This window comes from Puntigrus tetrazona, chromosome 17 (genome assembly GCF_018831695.1).
Source record: "Puntigrus tetrazona isolate hp1 chromosome 17, ASM1883169v1, whole genome shotgun sequence".
Taxonomy (NCBI): domain Eukaryota; kingdom Metazoa; phylum Chordata; class Actinopteri; order Cypriniformes; family Cyprinidae; genus Puntigrus; species Puntigrus tetrazona.
The window spans coordinates 11848685-11875585 of NC_056715.1; the positions used below are offsets into that span (position 1 = coordinate 11848685).

The following is a 26901-nucleotide window of genomic DNA, read 5'->3' on the forward strand; positions in this document are numbered from 1 at the left end:
TAATATATTTTTTTGCGTCAACATTATTATGAATAAGCGTTATTTTAGATGTTAATACGCCAAAACCCGCTTTAGTAATCACAAAATGTATCTTTTTGTCAAAGTAACACTTTATTAGAGTTTGTAAGACTTACACTTTCCAGATATTCTCCGAATGCCTTTTAAATGATGTTGCTAGGTGACGCTGTCTCAGTCTGCATGCACTTGCGGTATTGGACCTAATACATCAAACATCGATCTGGCTGTTGATTACATATGGGTTTACTTTCAGGTGAGAACTCACAGAGAAATCCGCGTCTAAGCTTGTGTCACAGCATCTGTCCAGCATGAGAAAACACAGGTACAGTGCAATGGTATAATGTCATATTGCATGCTCTTTCCTCGAACTAATCTTGATATAATAAAATTGCGTGGAACTCTTTTCCCCATTTGGCTCCTAATGCTTTATTTTTACCAGTTTTAATCAGTTCATTTCTTTCAGTGATTGACTCATGATTTTGTGATAGTGTGTTGAAAGAATACTGAGATTACTGCCTAAGCCAGTGTTGGAGCTTTTTGTGCTTTGCTTGGATTTAGTGCTGACATTTTACTGGCTGTTACAGCAGCGGCAGAAAATCAGATTCAACATATTTCTGTACGAGGATGGATTATGTCCAGATATCACTGTGGAACTCTTGATGGTTAAGACTGATATTTAAAACAGTTGCAGTTGAGACTTATTGGATACGCATGCAACAGAAGGCAGTTAGTCTGTTGCTATGCATTCGTCTTTCTGAAAGCTCACAGCATGCGACTAGATAAAGATTCCATTTGATATCTAAAGGCAAATGTATTTGCGGAGCGCTGGTGTGTGTGTGGCCGTTATGACCTGCAGGTTTGAGTCCTCACATCGGGGCGGTGGTCCAGGACATCTGCTGAAGCGGACCAGCTTTGGGAGGTCAAAGCGAGTGTTTGTCATATAATGTAATGACAGTGGCATAATGTGATCGGGGGCTGTTGCTGGGATTCGTAATTAAAGCGCAGCCTAAAGATCTGTTCAGCAGGCCCGCTTTCTCATAAGGCCTGGGACAGCATTCCCAGTTGTTCAGCCCTAAATACGCCTGCCTCGTATCAACTAGGATATGCCATCATCTTTTTTGTGCCTTATCTTTTGTTTTCTTTAGTCCCCCAGCCTGAAAATTTAAAGAAAACTACACTTTGTGCTCATTCTTTCTCACATATACACAGATGACCTAATGCAGGCAAAGGGGACTTTCCAGCATAGTCGAGCAGATGATGCAAACTATTGGAATGCGCTGTGGACCTGCTATCAACAACAATCAATGCAATATCACACACGGGCAGCCAAACTGTTGTGGCAATTTATTGAGTTTGTCTCACCGTGTAAGAGACAAACTCAGTAAACTGTCTTTAAAGATTTTATTCTTCGCAAAGAAGGTCAGACAGTCATACAGAAACACACAGTTTGCTGCAACAAAGACGCATAAATGAATTTTCCACCACAGGCAAAATAAAGGTTAAATGGGCGGGGCTATATTTTATGGAGACAATGGTTCAAAATGCTGTGTGTGTGTGTGTGTGTGTATAAATTGCCAGTATTAGGGAAAAAATGCAAATGACACATCCTACTGTGTGTGTGTATATATATATATATATATATATATATATATATATATATATATATATATATATATATATATATATATATATATATATATATGACAGTATATGACTCAAAAGTGGATGGACAAAAAAATTCGCATTAAACAGATAAATAAATTGGTCAGAAAATGAAGAAAAACAATGATATACGGTTACCTAGCACGCCCCACTATTTTTAAATCCTTGTAATAAAAGAGAGTCGATGAATAAATACATACAGTACAATAGGGGGCGATATAAGCTTCCGTTGGTTCTCAGACTTCGAAACCATAAGGAGAAGAAACAGTAGGAAGCGTTTCGCTCCTTGGGTTTAATGTTACCCGTCTTGGGAAGATTACCGGTAAATGTCATTACATCTCTTCTTACAAACTTTCTCCGCTCACAGACACTCAAAAGATTATCGTCTGTCGGTAAGAAATGCAGTGAAGTCGTTCAAATGTCAAAGCCGTGTTAAAGCTTTGAACTTTGTGTATAAAGTCTTAGGGAGATTTAATAAACGGGCATTATACGGATTTACTAGTGGTTTATATTGAAGAACTTTACAATTTAAACATGTCAGTAAGAAATTATCCAGTGACAGGCTTTGATTCTAGATAATAAAAAGTTGTCATGGGATCCCTGAATGAAAATGTCCTATTCTATTCTATTCTATTCTATTCTATTCTATTCTATTCTATTCTATTCTACTCCTCTGCTTTACTTTGCTCTACATTACTCTACTGTTTTGAATGCATAACCATGTTAAAACTTATCTCTTTGTGCTCGCTAATACTTCTATTCTATTCTATTCTATTCTATTCCATACTGTTATTTCTGTATACATGTTAAGCTTGAATTGAATGATCTGAACAAAAGACTTAACAAGATAACAGACTCTGAACTCCAACGTTCAGCTGTCGTTTTGGCATTAGGTGTCAGAGGTTGACTTTCATCACACAACAGTTCTGCTGCGTTGCAGGGATTCTGGGACAAAGTGCTGCAGCCTGCGACCATAATCAATAAAGGCTGATTCAACATTTTGTTAGCTGTGCTTTGCTGTGCATTTAATTAGCCAGTTGCAGTTTTTTTTACTTTTTTTCAGATTTAATAAAAAAGAGCTTTAATAATTTTTTGGGGTGAAATATTACATCAGTACCTTTCCTTTTGACATTTTTCTGTTATTGGTTAGTTGTATTGTGGTAGATTTAATGTAATATATAATCGGTTGCTTTTGTCTGATTTCTGGGTTCAGGCCCAGAACTGTGTGGAGCTGATCCAGTTGAGGTGATGTGCAGTTCAGGATCGGGGGGGCCTGAAGAGGATGCCTCTGTAGAGTATGTGTACTGCAGAGGAGCAATCACAGAGCTGCTTAAATATGGACCAACAGACCTGCATGCCGCTAGCAAACGCCCCAATCCTCCCAAAATGCTCATCCTTGTCATTCCAGGTAGGATGGGTCACACTTTCCGCTTGTCAAGAAATCTGAATATATAAAAATACAATATTGTAGGTAGATTTTAATACACATTTAGCTAATGTAAACTGTATAGTAAAATAGAATTTTTAATGTTTTCTAAAATAAGTCATATTTCTGAATCTCAAGGGTTGCGTGCAGCTCGGACAGACATAGCTGCTTTGGCTTTGTTTGGAACTATTTTTGTTGGTAAAATTGAACCAAACTGACAATAATAACAATATTGTGTTAATGTAGCACAATATTAACTTAAAAACAGTATTCTTGCTTGTGTGATATTGTTAAACGGTACGTGATTTAAGACAAAACTCCTTAAAGGGACATTTTTTGCTCTCAAATCTTATTTGAATTTTGGGATCATATGATGACTACTCTGCATAATGTGTGTGAGCAACAGATTTAGGCCAGGGAAGCTGTATTAAATGGCTTAATTTTAGCTTTTTTCCATATTATACTATATTATAATATATAATATTATATTTTATTTTATTTTATTTTATTATTTGAAACACCCTTAAATATCCTCCTTAGGTATTGCTATGTAAACTGCCTGTTTTATTTTTTTTTATTTTGCAGTTTTATTGAAGTTACATTTTGTATGTTGGGAATTGTTTGCACAAACTTTAAATCTTTTTCAATTTCGCTCAGCTTCAAAGCCTATGACTTCACTTCCATGATTAAGACCAAGCACCAAGTAAACCTGTCTTGAGGCGAAATGCATTTCGTACACTGAGCTGTGTGTTAGGTTTTGGTTTCCAAGGCATAAATAAACATAACTAATGGAACTAGCCAAATTTGCGTAGCCCTGATTGGTGCACAGGTGGGTGAGTGCGTCACCACTATCTGAAGCACTGGACATAACACAGTCCAACAGATGCAGGGGAAATGAGGAAAAGTCTACCTTTTTTACACTTGGCCCCGAGTCAAGAGGAAAACCCCAGTGGAAAATGGCTCTACGGGCCACCACTCTTCCCCTGACAGCAGCTTCTAGCACATTGACTTCATGGAAAAGCTGTGTAGCTCAGGAGCAGATGTTAAGCGCTAAAAATATATGATACCCAGTCTGAAAAACTATGTTCATGAACAAATCAGGCCTGATTTGAGAGCCAAATTGACCAATATATTGAAAAACTATATTATATAATAAAGTTATATATCAGTATGAAAATGTTGAAGTGCACAAGTTATATTTTATGCTTATTTAATGATACTTTTTTCATACAGGTTTGAAATTATAGGAGGTTGAGAAACTGACGGAATTAGACTCAAATTCAGTTGAATTGAACAAGACCCCCTTTTCTTATAGCTGTCTTCTTAAAGTAGTTTAGCCGCCAGCGTCACCAAAACGAAATCTCACCTCCTAGTCCTTTTTTTTTCATTTTTGAATGATTTATACTGTCTATCAAAAACTTTGATTTTGGTTGCATTCCTTTGCATTTTTGAGAGAAGTCTCTTATGTTTTTAATACAATTTAAAATATCAATCAAAGTAATATATATTTAAACATGTAATTTATTCCTGCGAACCAAAGCTGAATTTTCAGCGTCAGTTTTTGCTGAAAAGTACTAATTTATTTCTTTTAATAAATTTTTTTTTAAATGACTGTGGACATATAACACTTTTTAAGTTCCCGATGTAAGCTTTTGAATTAAAAAAAAAAAAATGCGAGAGAGAAACCCAGATGTCCTGCAGTGAGTGCACGGTCAAACTGATGACCTTAAAGAGGGCCGCTTTTCACCAGGCTCTGAATGTCACTGAGCATTGTGCTCAATAGACTCTTTATGGCAAATGGAGAGCCCATACGCCGACACTGTTATTGTAGAACCTGTGCCCTTTTCTCCAGAGATAACGGCAATAATCTCTGCAGTCTGGCCAGAGGCTCCCTTGGCTCTTATATCCGTCAGGGCCGGCACAGGTGCTACTGTTTTAATGGGTTTGCTCTGTAAAAATGAGGATCGGTGTTGTATTATTAAAACGAGCACAGCGACTGAAAAAAAATCAAAGGATATAAGCACAAATAATATTTTATTTGCCATTTGTTTTCAACATTTTATTGCCTTATATTACCAGCTAAGTGTAAATGATAGCAAATTGAACCTTTAACAAAGCATTCATGCTTTCAGACAGATCTGGATTTATTAGTTATTGTTATTCATTAATAGTTAGTATTGTTCAAAATACAAATTGTTCAGTGTCTTTTTATGTATATATGGCATAGATTTCACAAAGCGGTCAAGTTCCAGTCCTGTTAGTAACAGCCACACTGAGATATGTGTGCGATGCATAAATGCTAAATCACCTCAGTTCACGTAGCGTGCTAGCCGTGTTAACAGACTAAACCACTGGATGGCAGCAGGTTTGCACATTAACAGTTAACAGTAATTAGTTTAGCAGGTTATTTTGTTGTTTTATAGGACCTGTCTATTTTAAACATTTATTTTAGAGAGCTTTTAGACCAATTTCTGAGGGATCTTTAAAATGTCATCTACGTGTTGTTCATACGATCTGGTCTGACCTCGAATAATAATGAATAATAAATATAAGGAAGGATGTTTTATACATTAAATTGTAATAGAAAATTGATCCGCTCATTTTAAAAGAAGAAAAATTGCTTGTGATGAGTCCTATTTAAAGCACAGAGATGTTCAATGGGTCAGGGATAGCTATCCAGATGGTTTTGATTTATAGGAACCTGCTGTGCAAAGCACTCTGCTTGTCCCACCAGCTGCATCCAATAGCCCACAGTATCACATTGTTTGATAATTCATAATAATCTTACAAAGATTCCTTTTTCCTTTGCCATCTTTAGACAGTATGTTGGTTTCCACTTGGGGTTGAGGCACATTGTGTTCACAGAGTTAATCAGTGTGAACTTGTGTTCTTAGTAGCGTGGCCTTTTTTATCACCAAAAGTTTCCAAGGGGTTTCCCTCTCTTTTTGGATATGGAGACTAATATTTATGTCAGTTTTCATGGCTCATGCGTGGAACAATTTCACTCCGGGCCAACTCTGCTGACCACCTTGCAACTATATAAAATTCTATGAACGTTCTGCAATTATGATTCTCTTGCTAGCATTTGATGAGCAGGTGGATCAGGAGTTACGATGGGCTTGCCAAGGAGGTTATTATTTTTTGCTTTTTCGTGCATTTCTGGGATTTCTGGCATAATGCTTTTAGGAATGTTACCTGGAGGTTGAATTTGATTGCCAGTCCAGCGATGACCTTTTACCCTCGCCTCTAGTCTTTCATGGCGAATCCTTAACTCTTTATTATTTTAAAATGTAATAAATTGTTGATTTTGGTCCTCAAGAAACATTTCTTATTATTATTCATGTTGAAAAGAGTGCTGCTTAATGATTTTTGTGAAAACAAAACAATTTTTATTTTTTTTTTCCAGGACTTTTTCATTGATGGAAATTTCAAAAGAGCAATTTATTTTAAATAGATTTTTATAAATGTCTTTACTGTCACTTTTCATCATTTTTATTGTGTGCATAAATTGTTTCTCCCCCTTTTATAATAGAAGCTTCTCTGACATTTTACAAGATGGTTTCTAGTGGCCGATGTTGTTCTATACAGCCTCACGATCACAAAATGCACAAATATGCTGTTTATTAGTGTGCTTGGCATCTTTAAATATTTCATGGAACGCGCTCGTATAAACTTTGTGTTTTTGTGCTATTTCCCCCGTTTGTTTGAATAATATAGTATATTTGTAACCTCAAACAGTAAACAGTAAGTTACATTTACTGGGCCAGTGGAGTTTAAACTGACTGTTATATTAAAAATACCTGTTGTGGTATTCTCTATTGATTCGTAAATTGTTCCTCATCCATCCAAACTTTTCCACCTCCTGAGGTTGACAACTCCCCTACTGCCTTTTATCCTGGATTACAATACCTCTTGAATAGATTGAAACAACCCTCAGAGGGCAATCTGTCATGAGATCTGGCTATAGTCACCCTTGTGTCTGCATGTTTGCCAGAGTCAATAAGCATTTTCACTTGTTCCTCTCTCTCTGCAGACTGGATCAGCTTTATGGCATGTTGGAGCTAATAAGTTAAAGACAACTTCACACACTGTCTGCATGAACGAATTCCAGCACTTGCTAATGCCTTCCTTACGGCAGGTCTCCTCAACAGTAAATAGTTCTGTTTAATGCAGGGTTATTATAGTTAACTAAAACCAGTAAAAAACTTTAGCCCTTAGACGTAAACTAAAGTTCAACTGGAAAAAAACAACAATTATAGTAAAAAAAAAAACACTTGTTGCCAAAAGCAACATTTCTCATTTTTATTTGAACTTGATGTTCTGAAATAATTAAAAGTGAAATATTTTTATTTCATTCATTTTTCTATGTTTTAAAAAAAGCTAATAAAATGGCAGAAGCAAAAAATAAAACTGCTAAAATTAATTAAAATTAAAATAAAAACACAATGCACGAACATAATTCAAAACTGTAAAAGTATCTCAGTGATACTAAAATAACACTGGTTTAATGCAACATTCACAAACCAGCAGACTCTTTATTCGAATGCCAAGTTCCTTAATATTTTCAAGTCAGTATTTTATTTCTTGATATCCGCTAGGGTCCTACATCACTGCTGGTGTTTATGCAGTGATTTAGTGGCTTCCCTCGTGTGTATTTGTAGATCGGTGTGGTTGGTAAGCAAGCAGGATGGTGTGTGTGTGTGTGTGTGTGTGTGTTTGTGTGTGTGTGTGTGCGTCCTGCACCTGCAGGGCTACGTCAGTGGTGTGGTAGTCCAGGCAGCCTTGGGGTCAGAGACGGCAGGCAGGGTATCTGTTTAATGTCCCGGTGAGCAGCCCTGAATTTATGAACTCGGGGAGAGGGGGAAATGATAACGTGTGGGAGAGGAGAGGATAGCTCATGCTTCTGTCGTCTTTTTCTGGTAGGAATGCCTCCTTTGCATTCTTTCTCCCCACACAGAGGCAATCTCTAGTTTGGTCTCACTGTAACATCTGTGATGTCCTTATAGAGAGGCTGTTTTAACACAGGAACGTAACAGACACAATTACCAAAAGGGAGGAGATCTTTTATTTCCCTGGTGTACAGACTAGTACACACTCAAAAAACGAGGTTAACACTTTAGTATAGGGACCACTTCTTAATATTAACTAGATGCTTATTAGCATGCCTATTATTAAAACATTTGCTGTTTATTCATACATATAAAGCACATATTCTGCATGACCATATTCGATATCCCTAATCCTACCCAGTACTTCAACTTAATAGTTAGTAAAGTAGTTGTTAGTAAGCAGCAAATTAGAAGTTTATTAAGGCAACAGTGATAATTAATGGCTTGTTAATAGCAAGAGATGGACCTTAAAATAAAGTCACAAGTGAGACTATTTAGTGTGCTACCTTGATGCAACACATACAAAGTATGAGTTTAAGGTCACCCATAAGTGAATATTCTATATTAATATTTTCATAATATATATTATAATTTTGTTAATATTTAGTTATCACGTATGACTCGTATGTGAAAGAAAAATGGGAGTTACTTATAATGACATTTGCAATCTTCTCCTTTCCACATGAGGAAAGTGAATAGTGATCATTGCGGTCAAGAAAGATTTTTAGTAAATAACCAAAATATTGGTCATCCTCATGGTGCCTTATTTTGGTACGAATGCACAGTATCTTTGTACATTATTGGTTATCAGCTGCTGTTTGATTTTTAATTAATTTTTTTTTTTATTTAGTTTACTCTATATCTATATTTAAATATATAAAACTGATAAAGTGTATATAAGTTATGTGGATTGTTTTAAATTGTCAGTATTCTGTCATAACATAATGCATCATTATCAGCCTGAACTTTAATATTAGTGCATCCCTGATGAGAGTCATTTGTGACATCCAATAATTTACATTTCAATTTTGGTCCCTACTTCATACAAGCAGTACTAGCTTGAATGAACGCTTTAGAATAGAGAACGTAATATTCAAGCAATATGCATGCTAATAAGCAACTAATTAAGAAACCCTAAAATAAAAGTGTTACCATTTAGCTGTTTCAGAATGAATAAGCTATATGGACTGTTTTTATAATGCATCCCTTGTGGAGATTCACAGCTCTTTATCTGCATCCACTTAGTATATAAGAAAGAAAGTCATACAGGTCTGGAACAATATGAGGGTGAGAAAATGATGGCAAGTTTTAGTTTCTGTTTGTAGGCGTTTGGTTGGTTGCTTATATAATCATGCCTACAGTGAAATTTCTTTGGACCAGCAACATAGTGAAAATTCTGATTGTCTGTGCTTTTATTGCCTTTATTTTTGTGCAGCATTTTCACCTACAGTGTGGACAGAAAAATTGGAAAGCGGGTGTAATTATCGTCTCGATCAAGGGTGGAGCGCTGTTTAAAGCTGTAGAGCACTTGTCTCCTCTTCCTCCTCCCCTGCCCCTATAGATGAAATCGATCCGTGAGCCCATGTGTGACAGTGCATTCTTTGATTCCATCTGCCTTTAGAGCCAGAGAGCCTGTGACTTTATTGTGGTGACTGGTTGGGAAAAACCTGCCATTTCTAATAACACTGGCTTGAAGCAGTTCGGACTTTGAGCATGTCAAGTTCCATCTGAAAGAGATTTGGGAACCCTCAGCATGAATAAAAACATACAAATGGATTTAATCAGTTTGAAAAGAGCTCGGAAGGGCTGCTGTTGGCCCTCGCCGCTCATATCAGTGCAGCGTATCTCAGCGAACACTGCCCCTGCTGTGAAGACTGGGACGGACGGTGGAGAACTTTGCTTCACTAGTCTTGCTTTAAAACTATTGTTTGAAAAGCCTATTGTGTCATCATTTGATGCATGAATTCATAGGCCTTTAAAATATTAAGATGATCAAAACTGTTTAAAAAAAAAACAGCTAACAAAACATGCAGTAAAGGGCAATTTAGTGTAAAAAGGTCCATAAACAGTCCTCTTCAGACCATGGTAAACGTCTTTTTTGTTGTTGTAAAACTAAAGTAAATGTATTAATAACCATTAAATTGTTCTTTCTTAACAGTTCAGGATGAATATTTGCTGGATTGAGCCAATTTAGGTTTATTTGATTATTCATTTTATAATGGAATTTAAAATTAAATATGATACAACAAACTTTTGAAAAATCTTTATTTGCACAGCACTTAGTCATCATTTTATTGCTTTGCAATATGTTTTACCCCTCAAATTTAAAACTACAGCGCTTTGATGTTCAGATATTTTAGACAAAGCATTTAAATATTATATTTGTAGTGTGCAAGGAATTTTTACAAGCAGAATTTTCACTGATCTAGTTTATATATATGTGTGTCTTACATATTTGATAATAATTGGAAAAGAAACATTGTTTTCTGGATTGTTTTGCCTTGGAGTTAAATTTTAAATAACTCACAATAGCCCCACAATTAGTTTAAATATGTCCTATGTTTGAGCGATTCTTTAACACTTAGCTGATTCAAGCATTATTGTTCAAACACTGAGATGCATTAACGTGTAATCTCAGAGAAACGCACACAACAATAATGGTAAAGGAATTGGCCTGCGAGGCTGTGGCCCATCGATACTCTTTGGAGCGAGAGAGTGAACTCCCTGTGACCACACAGAGTGCCCATTGTTCTGCACTGAAGGCAGCTGGGTATCAGAGATGCCATTTATCTCCTTATCTACCTTCACTCGCAGTTAACCTCATCTGTGGAGAGCAGCAGAGCTACGTCAGCAGACCTGGAACAGACGTCTGCTCTTGTTTAAACAATGAACACCATGTCTCACTATCCTTATATTAAAGTTTAAATTTAGCTAAATATTTTCACCTTTCTACAGGTAACCCAGGTGTGGTGGGTTTCTACAAGACATACATGTGGACTCTGTATCAGACGTTCATCCAGAGATATCCCGTGTGGGCTGTGAGCCATGCTGGACACTGCATGCCTCCAGAAACCTATGATATGATTGAAGGTGGGACATTTTCCTCTTTACATACACTATGCAACCAGAAGTGCACGTGGACACCTGCTTTCTAATTATTCAGAGTTTAGCTATGCCATTACTAACAGGTGAATAAAAACCATCATACGGTTACGGTATAATCCTTTTGAAGGTAAAGTGATCACCTAAAGTGTTCATAAGTGGCCCATATTGAGAACAAAGAGGGACAATCATATAAATAGTTGACATATGATCTGTCCCAGATCTAAGTTGTTCATGGACTTCAAAGTAGCTTGTCGTTTTAAAAGTTAATTCAGAGTGTCAGCCTTTTCAAATGTGAACTATATTACAGATATCTGTCTGCAGATGGTCAAAATAGTTTTCCTTCTCATGAGCTAACATTTAAGCACTTCTTAAAGCTCTCTGTGTTTACATAAATGTCAGAGAGAGAACGATCACAGAGTGATCTGCAGAAACAGCTTGCTGTCCTCTGACTCAGCATGATGTCATTACCAGTATTATAAATGAGACAGTAGATGGCAGCAGATAATTAAGTGACTTATTTGTTATTTAGGGGTGTAATTGTTTATAATTGTGTCATTTTTAGATGATTTCACTTTATTTACAATTCATCATTGTTATTATTATTATTATTATTATTTAATAATTGTTTTTAATTATTACAAATATTTATTATTTAATAATTGTCTTTTATTATGATTGTATTATTAATGTTATTATTATAATTATTAGACTGTTAATAAATGCTATTATTAATAATAAACAAATGTATAAAATAAAATAATAATCGATTTAAGTATTATTTTTTTTCAATATTGCATTTGATTATCACTTCTTGTTCTTACAATATTGCATGGTTTCGTTCTCAATATCAATATATCGATCTATATCAATCTATATATACTCCTAATATCCTCACGTAAGTAAATTATTAAACAACATATTATGGCGAAAGACTTGAAGGAGCGTGAAGATCCCAACTGACAGTGTCAAGCACAGCCATGCTCTATCCTGACTGATATGCTGGTTTGTAGTGTCTGTCAGATTGCAGGATGCTCCTCCTGGAATCCTTTCACAGAGCGCACTGTAAGGTGGAATGCATTCGGGACTGACGAACGAGCCAAGCCGTGTCTCCCTCCTCTGCCTGAACCAGTATATGAAAGTCCAGCATGTTCATCCATAAAGCAGCATGGACGTTTTTATTGAGCTCTCTACGTGGGAAAGACATTACCAAGCCCTCACCTGTAATAAGACAAACCACATGCAGATGGCTGGGATCTCCAAAAACAGCATTTCTACTGGCTCTCTTGATGGATTGAACAGTCTAGGTGAACGCTGGTCACTTCAGGTCTACTCTTTGGACAGACAAGCATGCACTTCTCAGTATGCCATATTGTGGCGTATTAGCAGAAATTACCATAATAAAATCAGTACATCAAGGGCACCTGAAATTTTCTGCAAACTCGAGTCTCGTTCGGTATATTTTATTTTTGCATACTGAAGTATCAAACAGTTGCTTTTTTTTTTTTTTTTTTATTGTGAACACATGGAGTACTTTTTACCGGAATCACAGTCTTAAAGTATTCAGTGACAGACAGCTGATCTCTGGCTCACACAACAGACGATGACATCCATTGCTGTTCATATCATGTTGTGCAATCACAAGCTGGATGATTAAAAGTCAAAACTCAGCAGCGGATTCAAATGTGCCAAGAGATGACAACAAGCGGCAGGCGTTTGCCAAGCCAGCGCAGATGAAAGAGGGGACGCAATTAAAAGTTATATTTCATTTCCCCAATCTGGCTATTTGAGTGACATTCTTGATTACCATCAATGGCTGTCTTAAGTGGGGCGGTATCAAGTACGCTGGGCTTTTCTTTCCACAGCACATTGTCTTGTTCATCTCAATGATCCATCCCTCATCATGTTCTACCATTTGGTTCGCAGATGCCCCTGTCCGAGGAAATAGCTGCTTGTGTTGCCTCTCATTGCTGAGGATTTAGTATATCTGACTGTAATCAACTAAAAACTGCTAAAGAGATCCTTGAAAGCTTTAGTTTGTTTTAAGGAGCCGACATGTGCAGATTTTTTGTGTTAGGTTAAATGAAGTATTTAAATTATTGTTAATTGTTGGGATAATTTCTTTCAGTAATAATTATTTAGATTCTTTCTTTTCGCATTTGCAAGCTGAAAGGCCAATTTTGGCTCAACCGACTTGAGGGCAGAACGTTCTGTTTATTTGCCCAGTGCCAGTCAGGAGGGGTGTTCAAGAAACTATTTTTGCTGTTCTGTTTATGGAAACTAGTGGGTCAGAAATGATCCGATTAATGTGTAAATAATTAGGGCTATTAACTTATTGTTAATTAAAACTAAATGAAATAAGACAAAGAGCTAAAATGACTAAATAAACGTACATAAATAATACTGAAATAACACTTTCAATTTTTTTTTTATTTAAAATTATTTTTAAATTCACTATTTTAAATTTACATTAAATTACTTTGAAATTCAACATTTAAACTATTTGTAAGCATTGATTTGATTTAATTTTATTATTCACTATTATTAGATTTTTTTTTTTTTTTTTGACCTGATTGGTCTTCCACTTGGTTTCCGTAAGACGATGGCGTCACTGACTTGGGCATCAGATCTAGTTTGCGGTTTCTTCTTATGATGACCCTTCAAACAGTTTCAGGTTTTCAAATTCAACTTCCTTGTCCAGAAGTCACTGGTGGCTTTCCGTGTGAATGCTGCCCATTGATTTACTGCTGTTCAAAGAGCTCTTGGTCAGCCAGCGGTCAGCAGCAGGCACAGCCATTCGGAACCCACAGAAACCTCACTTCATCTCATCCAGCACAGCCACAGAGAGACTTTATTGAGTTCATTGATGAGATCTTAAACTCTCAACGCCAAACATTTCAGTCCCATTGGCAATATAGGGCTGGTCGTATTTAACGGCATATATTAAGCGATATTACATCCCTGTGTCTTGGAAACATAAACAAAAGCAGGAGGAAATGGCAGTGGGGTAAACATGCCAAATCTCTGTGGAGGAACTGTTCCTGTGGTTGGCGATTTGTGATTGATGCCTTTTGATTACAGTAAAAATATCTGTTAATGCAAACATGGGGAACATTTTGGACTTTGCCAATGTCAATAACCCTGCCCTGGGTCAAGCCGCCTTCCAGACCTACACATCTCATTCATTTTGTCAGAGCGTGTTAAGAGAGCTACTACTCAAAATCTACTTTCCCTTCTCTGATATGACTAAATTACCCTCCATTTATGCCCAGGCTATTAAAACAGGCATAAAAAAGGAATTTCCCTCGTTCTTGTAAGATTGCCTGGGGTATAGTAAAAGGCAAATAGATTGTTCCGAGCATTTTGGTTGATGTGACCTTTTGTGACCAGTTGTAGTCAGGTTCGGTTTCATGTTTGTCTTGCTGATTGGAGGCCTGGGCATTGGTGGGAAGCCTATTGGCCCTTTTTAAACTTAGCATGCAAAACAAAAGTCGTCTAATACCTCTTTGAAATAATTAATAGTTGGTTGCTAATTTTGAATGCTAAAGCCTTACATTAGTTTTATTTAGGTTTTATTTGGCAGTAGAGACTGATGTAGACGCAGTCTTATATAGTTCAGCTAAAATGAACATTTGCTAAAAGTTTACTCACCCTCAGGCCATCCTTGATATAACTGAGTTTCTTCAAATCTGTTATGATGAAGAAATTTAGCATTACATCACTTGCTCACCAACGGATCCTCAGTAGAGAATGGGTGCCGTCAAATTGAGAGTGCAAACAACTGATTAAAAACATCACAGTAATCCACATGGCTCCAACCCACCAAGGAATGTTTTGTGAAGCACGAAAGCTGTGTTTAAAAATGTTTTATAGATGGACTTGTTTTTTTACAATTTAAACTATCACTTTGGTCAAATACCAGTCCATAATCCTTGCCTCTTTCAGTGAAAAGTCCATGCCTTATTGTCTTCTCACATCTTTGTTTATTACAAACACACAGTTTGTTGACTACTAATTTTGAGATCCTTTTATTAGGCGGCTTCCATTCAATTATAGAGGATTCATTGGTGATCAAGAGTAAATTCTCCATTTCTCCAAATCTGTTCTGTGCATGTTAGATGGCCTGAGTGTAAATACATTTTTATGCATAAACGCATATGCTTTACATGCGAACAGCATTCTCCTTTATTTGAAATACTTTTTTTTCTTTTTTCTTTTTTTTTTTAAGATTCTACTTACAAAAGCAAAAGGACAAGCCCAATGTATCAACCCATTTTTAATCAGTAACACCACTCTGTTGTGGTTCCTCTTGACATTAATATTCAGCAACTTGATCCCTGGATGAAACATGCACCACACATTTATTGCACATTTTTGAGAGGGGGATATAATCACTTAACAGCCTGCTCCCTATACATCGCTTGCTCTTGCCAACAGATCGTTATTTTATATTGAGGAATTTGTGTTTGCCATATGTTGCATAAATGCTTCTTTGGACCCATTACAGGTTGTTCTGATTTTGTTTCTCTTCCATATCCAGAAAGACATCCTTTGCATTTCTTACCATAGAATAAATCTATGTAGCCTTTAGATCAACATGAAGTCCAAACTGCCTTGTATATTTAGTTTATCAGTTTATATTCCTTATGCACATTATTTTATATATTTGTTATTTTTTTAATTTTCCCACAGTTAAAGGTTTCTTTAGTATAGGTGACTGTGGCTGGATGTAGGTTTTGTAAGTTTTACGAGGAGGATAGTCTTAAATGTTCATGAGGTAATCCTGAGAGGCCACTCAATGTGTAAACTGCTCTCATTGGTGTTTGGGCTCTGAGCTCATAGTGCCCCTCTGTGCTGGTAGATAAACATGTAGGGCCCCTTTGTAGGCAAACTTCAGTGGGAACCTTCGGAAAAAAATCAAGATCAGATTTGGAAAATGGGAAATGAGGGGTAAGGAGTGGTTGGGGAGAGCTAAATATGTGTGCATGCACAGGTCACTGACTTCATTGCTTAGTGTCTGATCTCTCACTTGCATTCGTGAATGAAAATAGCCCTGGATTGAGTGCCTGTCAGTACTTTAAAAAAAATATGATTGGTAAAAAAAAATTTCTGAAATGATGTGTATGCTTTGGTCCCTTTCGAGGTCCTACTCAGTGTCATGTCCAATAAACATCTCCTATGTTCACTGGTGTTTGATCACAAATAGAGTGAAACAGTAATAATGTGAAATATTAATACAACAAAAACTTTGTTATAAAAATTTAAATATATATTTTACAGTAATTTATTCCTATGATGGAAATTGTTATATTACTCCAGTCCTTAGTGTCACATGATCCTTCAGAAATCATTTGCTCCTCAAGAAGCATTTCTTAACATTATGGATATTTAAAGCATTTGTGCTCCTGTACTGACACTTTTTTTTTCTTTTTTAATATTGAATGATTTTTGATTGATATGATAAAATGATTAATCTCTTTGAGAAAAAGATTTCTAGACTGAGCACTCAGACAGTTGTTTGCAAAGTTATAACGCACAATGCATACTCAATACATTAACGCATTGTACATTGGCTGATTTGTTCTATTTTTGTTTTTTATTTGTCTTATTTATAGCTGGCGACTCTATAATCAAGTCTTATTTTCTCTTTTTTACAGCACATACCATGTGACCCTGATATGTTAATGCCGTCTTACTACCACAGCAATTGTCCATCATATCCCAAAGCTAGCTTTAAGCTGTATTGCACATGGCATGTAGATGTCTCACATTTTGTCTCAGAATGTGTTTTATTATTTTTTTTCTTTTACCCTGTCTTATCTTATCATTCTTGTACATCCACTGGTATTTTATGCAATGAAAATGATTTAATGTTTTGAACCTTTTGAATGGGTTTCACTGGTTCCTCCTCTCTTCGGCTTCCTTTTTATCTCTCCTGCATGTGTCTGTACCTAAAGATCATATGCACTCCTTTTGGTCTTAGCGGTCCCCCTCCTGTTCCTCCATCCATCCTGCTCACCCTCTGACGCCCCCATCCAACATCCTTTCCTTTTTGAAATCTGTTTTTATCTTCTGTATAAATTTGAAGGTTCATGGAAGTAGCAGATCTCTTTTACAGTATTGCACACTTCGTGAAAGCCACTTTCCTTGGAAAAAAACAAACAAAACCAAAATCAATCACTTTTTATTTTTTAAAATACAAAAGAAAATATTTGAGGTGTCCTTTCTCTATGTGTTGCCGACAATTTATAAAAATATAGTAATTTGTCTTTCAACAACAGTCCAATTCGAGGTAATCCACGAGACCCTCAGGATTTGTTGTTCCAGCACTTCTCATCATAAAACAGGTCTAAGTAATTAGCCATGTGCAACTACGTCAGTTGAGATATCTTTATTATTTTAGAAAGAGGAGAGGATGCAGAGTGCTCCAGGAACCATATATTGTGAGATGTCTCATGAAGGAGCACTTTGTCTATTTATGTCTTGAAGCTAATATGAGTTATTTCTCTCTCCCCTCTGGTACTCCTCTCTCCCCCTGTCTCATCATTAACAGTTTTGCTCCCATAACTCATCGCAGTGATAAATGCCTCAACCTCACCCCACCTCAGTCCAGCTTCTTCTCTCTTCTTCTGTCATTCCTTTGTTTCTGCTCGCTTCATTGTCTTTCTAATTCTTACCCTTTCTCGGGTTCATACTGGTGAATTCAGCACCTGTAGGAAGATATTAATATCAAAGCCTGCCAAGCATTATCAGGATCTCCAGTTACTGCGATTGTTCAATAGAGCGTAATTTTACTCCTTTCCAAAGAAATAATGAAGAACAAGACCAAGATGATGAAAGAAAACTTCTTATATGGAGCGCTTAACAATTTAATGTGTCTTCTGGATCCTTTACAATTCTCATTCAGCTGTGATTGGAGCTCCACAATCGATCAAACTAGGCAGCTTTGTCTAATTATATTATTTGCTGTATTTATTAGTTCTAGGTCATGATGAAAGTACTGGCAACGGTCCTGGCCACCATGTGATGATGTACGTTGGTTTGGTGTATGAGCTTTATGCAGTTTTTCCCTCTTTTTCTAGATGCATCTGTGACTGAGAAGGAAGATGTTTTTGGGCTAAACGGGCAGATTGAACACAAGATGGCCTTCCTTCGAAAGCATGTGCCTCGGGACACAAACCTGCTGCTGATTGGTCACTCCATCGGTTGCTACATCATCTTGGAGATGATGAAGAGAGACCCAGAGCTAAAGGTAAAAGCAACTGGAAGGGAAAGTCCATGGAACTGTTTGTGAACATTTATTATACGAATTAGCATTAATTTCCAAGGAAGGGGAAGGTCCTTAAGATGGGATTCGAACTCAGGACACCAGTGTCTAAAATACATTTTTAATTTAACATTAAATGCAATTAATTACATTAAATCAGCATGAAATCTGATTTGGAGGCAAATTTCAGCACATTCAATCAGAGAATAAAATTAACGTTTACAATTTGCAAATCAAAATTGCATTAAATAACCGATATTTGCTTAGCAAGGTATTTCTCATTGAACACTGACAGTGAATTGAAAAAATACCCCAATTCATTGACCCACAACATCTTTCCTGTTTCAGTGCTTTCCCTAGAGACTATCTACTGATTCTGTCTGATTTTCTTCTTAAAACAGTATGAATAACGGCTACAGTACCGCTGTCTGCATAATCTCCGCAGACCACCTCAGCTATTTGCAACTTTGCCATTAAAGGACATGACGCCAAAACATGGTCATTGCATGAAAGTATGTAATGTGCAAAAGCAAAGCAAGACACTGCCAGTCAGCAGCATAAGACACTTCTGTTCCCTTTCCTTGCTGTCTAAAAGGTCAGGAGATTAAATAACATGAAAAAGAACCTTGATTTTCTTTCTCCCTCTGGGGTTTTCCTGCTCTAAGATGTGCTCTTTGTCATTTTTATTTTTAAGCATTTTCTCTACCCAGAAATCTTTTTTTTTCTTTTAAGTATTTCCTCTAACTAGAGGGGCATGTTTTCCTCCTGGCAAAGAGACATGGATTTTAGCTTCATTAATGGGGCCAGTGCAGTTATGTACCACTTTCTGCAGTGCGATAAAAATATGTTCTGATACTTTTGGAGACAATCCACGTCCAAACCACTTTTAGGGATTTAGTTCAAGAACTTCAGTCGAAAAGCCGGTCCCAATCTCAATCTCACTCATCGATTTTAAGGTCCCCTTTGATAATCTGTGAAAAATGTTTCATTCCAGGTCATTAAAACATTGCCAACCATGTAGACCTTTTTGTATACTTGTCTGAATCAGTTCTTTTCAAATTATGGCTAGTTAAATCCCTGTACGATGTAGACAGATATGGCATGGCTCAGAGCAAACATGCACAAAGGAGAAAAAGATTTCCTTTTTCGTCCCAGATCGCAGGCTGCCAGGAAGCCAACCTGGCGATTATGCCTGGTAACATATGATGTGTGATAATCAGAAACTGTTACTATGGACTCTAGATATTTATTTTGGAATGGAAGAGACCAGTCAGTTTAAATGATGGTAGGGGTTTCTTTAGTGCATTTCTGGAGGAGAATGTTTGCAGATTTCAGCCTCAGACCGGGAGCAGCATGAGGTAGGTTGGAAAACCTCCCTAAAACTAGAGAAAGAATTTGACTGACTTCATATGGAGGTGCTCAGTTGTATGTCTCTGACATGAATCCAGTTAACAAGTCTTCTCTGTTGCCTTTGAAGTACTTGCTTGTCGTAAGAAAGTGACACAGTATATGTGCCAATTGTAGAATAGACAGTTTAAAGAAAGAAATTGATTTGTCGCTCAGATGTGAGGCCGCAGAAAGGACCTTTTTCCACCTGACACCTCAGCTTGAGGTGACTTTTAGGTTAGGAGGAAAATGCTTTATGCCTCCTCCTGCCATGTGCCCTGGGAAGATGATGTCATTTCCTACATTTTTCTGCACAGATGTATAGTTTGGTTAAACAGCTGTTGGCTGAAATGTTGCTTTGCCTTTTATTATTAACAGATAAAGTTTCTTATGATGGTGAACTACTCTGATTGCTATCAAAAGTAGATTAAAAGGATAAGTCATCTCAAAAATAAATTCTGTTCCTCACCCTCATGTTGTTCTAAGTATGTATGACTTATGTTCTAATCTGTGCGAGATGCATGCTGTTGGAAAGCCGTTGGGATTCTTGGAGATGCGTAGGAAAAATGCTTAACAAGTCCTGTCATTCTCTTCAGTGGACTGATGGCACAATCAAGTTCCCCTGACACTACAATGTGTCTTTCTTGTCCAGGACATGAGGATTTGGGTGTGTAGGTTAACTTGTGGGCGAGTGTGTGTCGCAGCGTTCTGGGTGGGCCTCCATTCGAGGAGCAGAGGTCACACCGACAGTCCTGAAGTATTGGTATGATTTCATACTTCACTCAAATAAAACATTGTTACAGTCACAGCATGAGCCAAACACAAGCATAAACATTACAGCACATAGCATTGGCTCAGATTACCAACATCTCCAGATTTTAAAGCTCCCAGACGTGACCACAGACCGTCCAGCCCACTATACATGCAGTCACACTGTTGAGAAAACACTTATAGCGACTTTTTTTTTTTTTGTTATTGCGTGTTCTAGGATGCAAGGGGCAGCGGTTTCCTTTGATCTGCTGGAGAGTAAGGGTGGCCTGGCATCCTGGTTTGACCAGAAATGAAAGTGACATAGAATTTCCTAGGGTTGGACGTTCATACCAGTAGACACAATTAAACAATAGATATTTGTCAACCGGTAGAGATTGTGGACCATATGGCGTTACATGCTCAAATGACTTTGCTTTGCTATGTGGTCACAAAAACATATTGTCGAAATGTTAATGTCCTAAAGACTTTATTTAAAGCAAAAGTAACTATATAATGATATATATCATTACAATGGAATATAATAACATTATATAGGATTTTGGTCATCTTACCCACCACATGGAGCTGACTGTTCTTCTTTTCCCCAAGAGGCACTTAACCTATACGTTTAGCAGTGATGGGCCACTGTCAGCTTCAGTTGGGTCTTCCAGCAGTGTTCATTATGTCACCACTCCTCTATCGTTCCTGTTTTACTCTGGAGTCTGGCCACAAGACTACGCTCGAAAGGAGGCGGCCCTTGCAATACATTCCCATTGAGATACTCACTGTAAGTGGTTGAGTTGAAAGAGATGTGGTCTGGACTGCCGTATGATCCATCATGCTGTCTGAAGCTCCAGTAGATCTGTGCATCATTAACATTCCTCCACTATCAGATCGCACCCTCACATCTCAGATCCGTGGAAGTCAGATTGTGACGTTTAAACTCTCTTCGCCCCTTCTCCAGATGCAGAGAACTCCTTCCCCCTTCCTGACCTCAGCAGTACCAGAGAAGGAACCCTCTAGAAGTAGAAGCTTGTGCGTGTGTTTGTGTGTGTGTGACTGGCCGTCTGTCTCTCTGATTAAAGAGCCACTCCCAAAGACTCTGTCAGATTGTTCTGTGTTCTCTGTTACCATTCTTGTGACCTCCAGGAAGAGGAACTGCTTCTTGTCAAAAGCACTACTTGCACATCAAAGATCACCTGCTCTGCACACACTCCCTCTTCTTCACCTTTCCCTCTCTTTCACTGCCTCTTATCCACTCTCTCTCTTTGTCTGACAACTGATGGGCATCAGGATGAGCAGTGCAAAAACAGATGAAAAGTATTATGTGAAAGGGTTGAATGCTTCATAGAGCGGTATGTGGACTAGGTGGGTCTGTGTAGGTTTATTAGCATCCATTATCATTATAACTATTACTTTTCACTTATACTTAGGATCTGCATAGTAATGTGTTACCATCCAATTAGAACACCATACCAACAGGGTTGAGTACAACTGGTTTTGAACACTTAAGGAATTGCATAGTCGCACAATGAAAATTACCTAAAAAACACCTTAGAAACTTTGCAGCAACAAACATCTTTGCAAAGGGTCATTTGGAAAACCTTAGAAGACGCACAGTAACGAGTTAAGAACTGATTAAGCCTAAGGTATACTTTGGCCATCCATGTTCCTCAGCTTTGGCGTTTTTTAAGACATTCTTTCGCACTGTTGTGTGCATGCTCTTTCATGTGAGCAAGACTGCAAGCGAGGGTTTTCGGACAGATCCACACTTCTGAAAGCTGTGAGGACACAGCTGTGCACAAGGTAAAGTGAGATGTGGAAAAGTAAGTGAATCTGGCCGCTTAGAACTCATTAGCAACCCAAACAGTAAGATGCTAGCAGCTTTAAACACACTATCAACTGCATTGTAATGTGCTAACAGCTGCTTATAACGCAGCAGCAAACATATAGAAATGTGCTAACAATTGTTCCGAAAATATGAGACTGCATTTAAAGACTGAAAACACCTAAAGCACCATTCACACTTACTCCAGAAAATGTATAGTTGAGTGCTTTGTATATTGAAGAGCAACAAATTTATTCTCCATTTGATGTTTTGTATTGTAATTGTTACGACAGAGGGACTCTGGATTGTAAATCTCTCATCCATTTGGGGTTTGATATCTTTTCCACTGTCGGCAATATATGTTTTTCTGTTCCTCAAGGCCCATTCGGATGATAAATTCAGCGGCAGCAGAACTTTGCCTGTTCGCCTGTTGCCGGGGCGTGATGAAACCAGCACTCTTTCAGGATTGCAGAACTAGCTGAGTTTGAAGTTTAGTGGTTTGAAGCTGAATAGATTGCATTTGGCACTGCTGACAAAGAATTGTGCTGGCTATCACATATTTTACACAAGAGAATTGAAGATATTGCACTGTTTTGTTTCATTGAAAAATACTTGGCTGCAACTGCAAAGGATTGCAGAGACAGATGAAGCACATCCACTCTGTCTTACTCACTGAATGAGTCTAGCTGCCTTCTACTCAATGGCCAAACAGAGGCAGGTGTTTCCTGTTTCTGGAAGTCTCTCTCTCTCCTCTCTGTTCCCTCCTTCCCTTGTCTCTCCTATCGATTTCATAATATAGTGAGAACGCAGATATGTCATTTTTCATAGTTTGATAACTCTTAAGCATTGAAATTAAGGGATGTCATTTGTTATTATTAAAACTGCTCACAGTGCTGTATTATGCATTGCATTTCAGTAAGTCACATATTGCTCGGTGTCGGTTACTTAACCAAAGTGTCAACTATTTTGACCAAAAGTAGATGGTACTAGAGAAAGCAGAGTTTTCCAGACCAATATTCGTCTCTAAAATCCATCTGAACTTGTCATCCTCAGGTTGTGAAGGCAGTGATGCTCTTCCCTACGATTGAGCGCATGGCCTGTAGCCCTCAAGGGAAGGTCATGACCCCTGTGCTCTGCCGGCTGCGGTACGCCTTCTATTTGCCCATCTTTTTGCTCTCCCTCCTTCCAGAGAAGCTGAAGGTCAGCATAGTGCATCTGGCTCTGAGGAATTTATATGCACTGGACACCTCCATCATCCCAGCCACCGTCAGCCTGATCAATGTAGATTGTGCAGGTGAGTAAACATTTTTACCTTGTTCTTTCAATAGAACAACCAATATGCTTTTTCCCCCAATAGTTAATTAGTAATGAATTAATTCACTCATTAATTTATTTATATATATTTGTGTGTGTGTGTGTGTGTGTGTGTGTGTGTGTGTGTGTGTGTGTGTGTGTGTATAAATATTTACATATTCTCACACACGCACAATTTATACACATGATAGCTAATTATAGCTAATAAGGTCAGATGTATACAAAAATTGCTGAATTTAAATGAATCAAATATTCTTTTTTTTTTTTAATTCATACAGTTTGTGCACTAATATTTGACTTGTGCACAGTTTACACAAGTAAATTTAAACAAACACTTACTTAAATCAATATTTGCTCAGAATTTCTTATTAAAATGAAATACTGAGAGAATCAAAATAAAATACATGTAGAAGTTCAAATGATTTAAAACCGTTTTTATCTACATGGTTAGAAATATTATTGTCTGATGCAATAAATAACTGTTGTTTATTTTTTATATTGTTTTTTATTAAATAAATACATTTGTTTAAACACATTTTACACATTTATTTTAGCACTTTAAACCATTTAAGATTTTGGCCCTCTCAGTCACCAAAGTAAAAGGTTGAAAAAAGTACACAAGTTACTGTTTTGGCCTTAATCTCATCATTTTGACCTTGAGCGAGCCACTTTATATGCAGAACTATTCCTGTTATAAGTGTGTTGTCTCTTGTGTCAGACAAATGACAAAAGACTAATTATAATGGGTTTTTTGGCCCAGAAATATCAGCTGGCAATGGTGATGATTTCTTGTTGTCAGGATGCATTACAGCATGTGATAATGTAGAGCAGTAACGTTAATATTGCGCTAAAGTGTAACCCTCAAGCAGCCTTTCTGTTCACCTCAGCGATGTCCCCTCACTTCTCCATTTCCAGTTTGGACTCTGCTCCAAAGATCTAATCCCCGTTTCAATGAGGTGCTGAAACCTTTCAAAAGTTCACATGCTGGCATCCCTCCAAACCCGACTGCTCGGATGCGGTTCTCTCTCTTTTTATCAGACGATAAGAAGTATATCACCACTTCAAAGATCACCACTTCGGCCGATTTAGTTCAGATAAAAAAGTCGAGGTTGAAGAGGGGGAAAATGCAAATAATATTTGAGTGGCAGCCAAGAGAGCATTGTCTCACATTGTTTTGAATAAAGTTTTATTTATCATAACTCATATTTAATCTCCAGGGCTTTCGGTGCATGAACTAATGGTGCAGATGAAGTGTTGTGAGTAGGAGTAATTAAGAGGCCTCTCCTGCGAGCGAACGGACTGCTAACGTAGTCTCTCTCTAGGTGAAAGGCTGAGTGTTTTCCCTGTCTGTCTTGGGAGGAGAGTGATGGATGTTGTGATGGCCGGAGAGTCTCTGCCAAAGAGGCCTCAGTAGAGCCCAGAGGCATTAGTGTGAGCTCCACTCTCTAGTCGCTCTGAAGAACCAGTTCTCTCGCCCTTCTTTTCTGCTTTTTTCATGCTGTCAGTTCTACCTTTAGGTTCTTTTCTCTTTTTCTCTCCCTGTGTTGCGGAGGGAGTTGGAGGTTTGCTCCTGACAGCGCTTGTAAGCATGCTTTTAATCATTAGCACTTCTCATGTAGTGTCAATTGGAATGGATTTAGTTTTTTTTTTTTTTTTTCATCTGAACAAAATGTTCAAATGTTCAACTTTTTTCCCTGTTCCTTATTAAATACCAACAAATGTTGAAATACTTTGCTGCGAGGAAGTTGAATCTCTTGTTATTCATTGAAAAGGCCAGGTGGTCCTGAATGTACACATGTGCATGCGTGCGTTTTGTACCATTGAGTGCTGGCCCGTGACTGCGTACGAAAAGCTGCTCCGACTCTCTGTCTTGTATTACATCCGTAATTAATGGCGAGTTGACAGACTTAATTAAGAAAGCATGTTGCTATTAGCTAGAACTTCCTGGGCACATTTAAGGATTTATTTGCTCAGAAATCCCTTTCCTTGAAACTGAGAATGTTGATATTTTGAGAAACTGGGCCCAGGAGTCCTGTGACCATCCCTTTCCTGGACTGGAAAGGGCTCAGGGGCCAAGACCTCCCTTGGAGACCCTCGTCTCAGGGCACCCGGAGAGCCACCCGACCTCTGACTGAATCCATCCTCATGTGGAGCATGTTGATACAATGTTAACTGCATGTGGAGCATGCATACAATGTCTGTCATGCAGACATCAAGGTTCTGCATCTAGGAGCATAAACGTCAATGAGGCGTGCCTGCTTGCAAACCCGTAGGGAAAGCGGCTATGTAACAGTCTCTAATACGCTTTATTCTTACAGTAGACTGCAACACTCCACACAGCTTCTGTTTTCACTCACCTAAGCACTTATGCCAGTTCTCATGACATGTTTTTTTTATGATTGAACACTCTTGCACTTTTCTATCCAGGCTTCTGTTGGCCTAATTTATGAGAACCCAGAGATTTGACCCACCATCTTCAGAGACGCCAATTACTCCTGTGTCTTTAGTTCTTTTTGCTGTTCCGATCATAATTTGACTCACCTGGGAAAGCGGGAAAACAGAGCGTAGCGGCAAGTGGCTTCCTTTCCTGTTAGAGCGGAACAAAGTTAACGTTGACCTGATTTTGGAACCTAGAGGCTAAACTCCTGAACTTCTTATCTGCCACCTTACTTTTGAGTCATATTCGCTTCCTCCTCCGGCCACCTGTTTCTGCTTGGAAACCTTTTATATTGGTAGAATTCTAACTGAGTAAAACACTATACCTCTTGGCTGTTGGTCAATTGTTTCTTCCTGTAGTTTTTGTTGCTCAAAACTACAGGTTTGGAATGGCATAAAGATGAGTTAATGGCAGGATATGTTTATTTTTTGGGGTGAAATGTTCCTAGAAGCACTTTGGCAGTAGCCATATGACATTTATGAGGTCAGATATGATAACCATAATGCTCTTAATGCTCAAAATGCTGAACCGTTTATTTCCTTGCAGATGTTCTTATTTTATAACCTTAAGCATTTACAGACAAACAAAAATAGGGCATCATTCGCCAACCACACCAAGAAGTATTCTTAAATAAAATGTACACACCGTTTCTACAAAGTTAATGTGCTAGTATTTGCCTGCACATCACCATTAGATGGAGCAGGACACAATAGAAAGATGCAGTGCTCGATGTGGTGACAGGCATCTTACTAACCGTGACAGATGTACAAAAACAAGCAGGATCATCTTTTAAATCTTAAAATAAGCTGATCCACATGATAA

General features: G+C 37.7%; 1 protein-coding gene across 5 annotated transcripts in view; it reads left to right on the forward strand.

Annotated features, from left to right (window-relative positions):
- The first annotated feature begins 1926 nt into the window (after positions 1-1926).
- The window catches only part of ldah (lipid droplet associated hydrolase), a 39616-nt gene continuing 14641 nt past the window's right edge, over positions 1927-26901 (forward strand). For 4 of the 5 annotated variants that reach the window (XM_043263627.1, XM_043263626.1, XM_043263623.1 and 1 more), the window contains exons 1-5: positions 1944-2072; positions 2894-3088; positions 10951-11085; positions 18180-18349; positions 23382-23622. In XM_043263627.1, coding sequence (XP_043119562.1) covers positions 1976-2072; positions 2894-3088; positions 10951-11085; positions 18180-18349; positions 23382-23622 — 838 coding nt within the window. In that variant the 5' untranslated portion in view covers positions 1944-1975. Of the gene's footprint in view, positions 2073-2893; positions 3089-10950; positions 11086-18179; positions 18350-23381; positions 23623-26901 lie in introns of all 5 variants that reach the window. The other variant, XM_043263625.1, reaches the window with a different exon arrangement.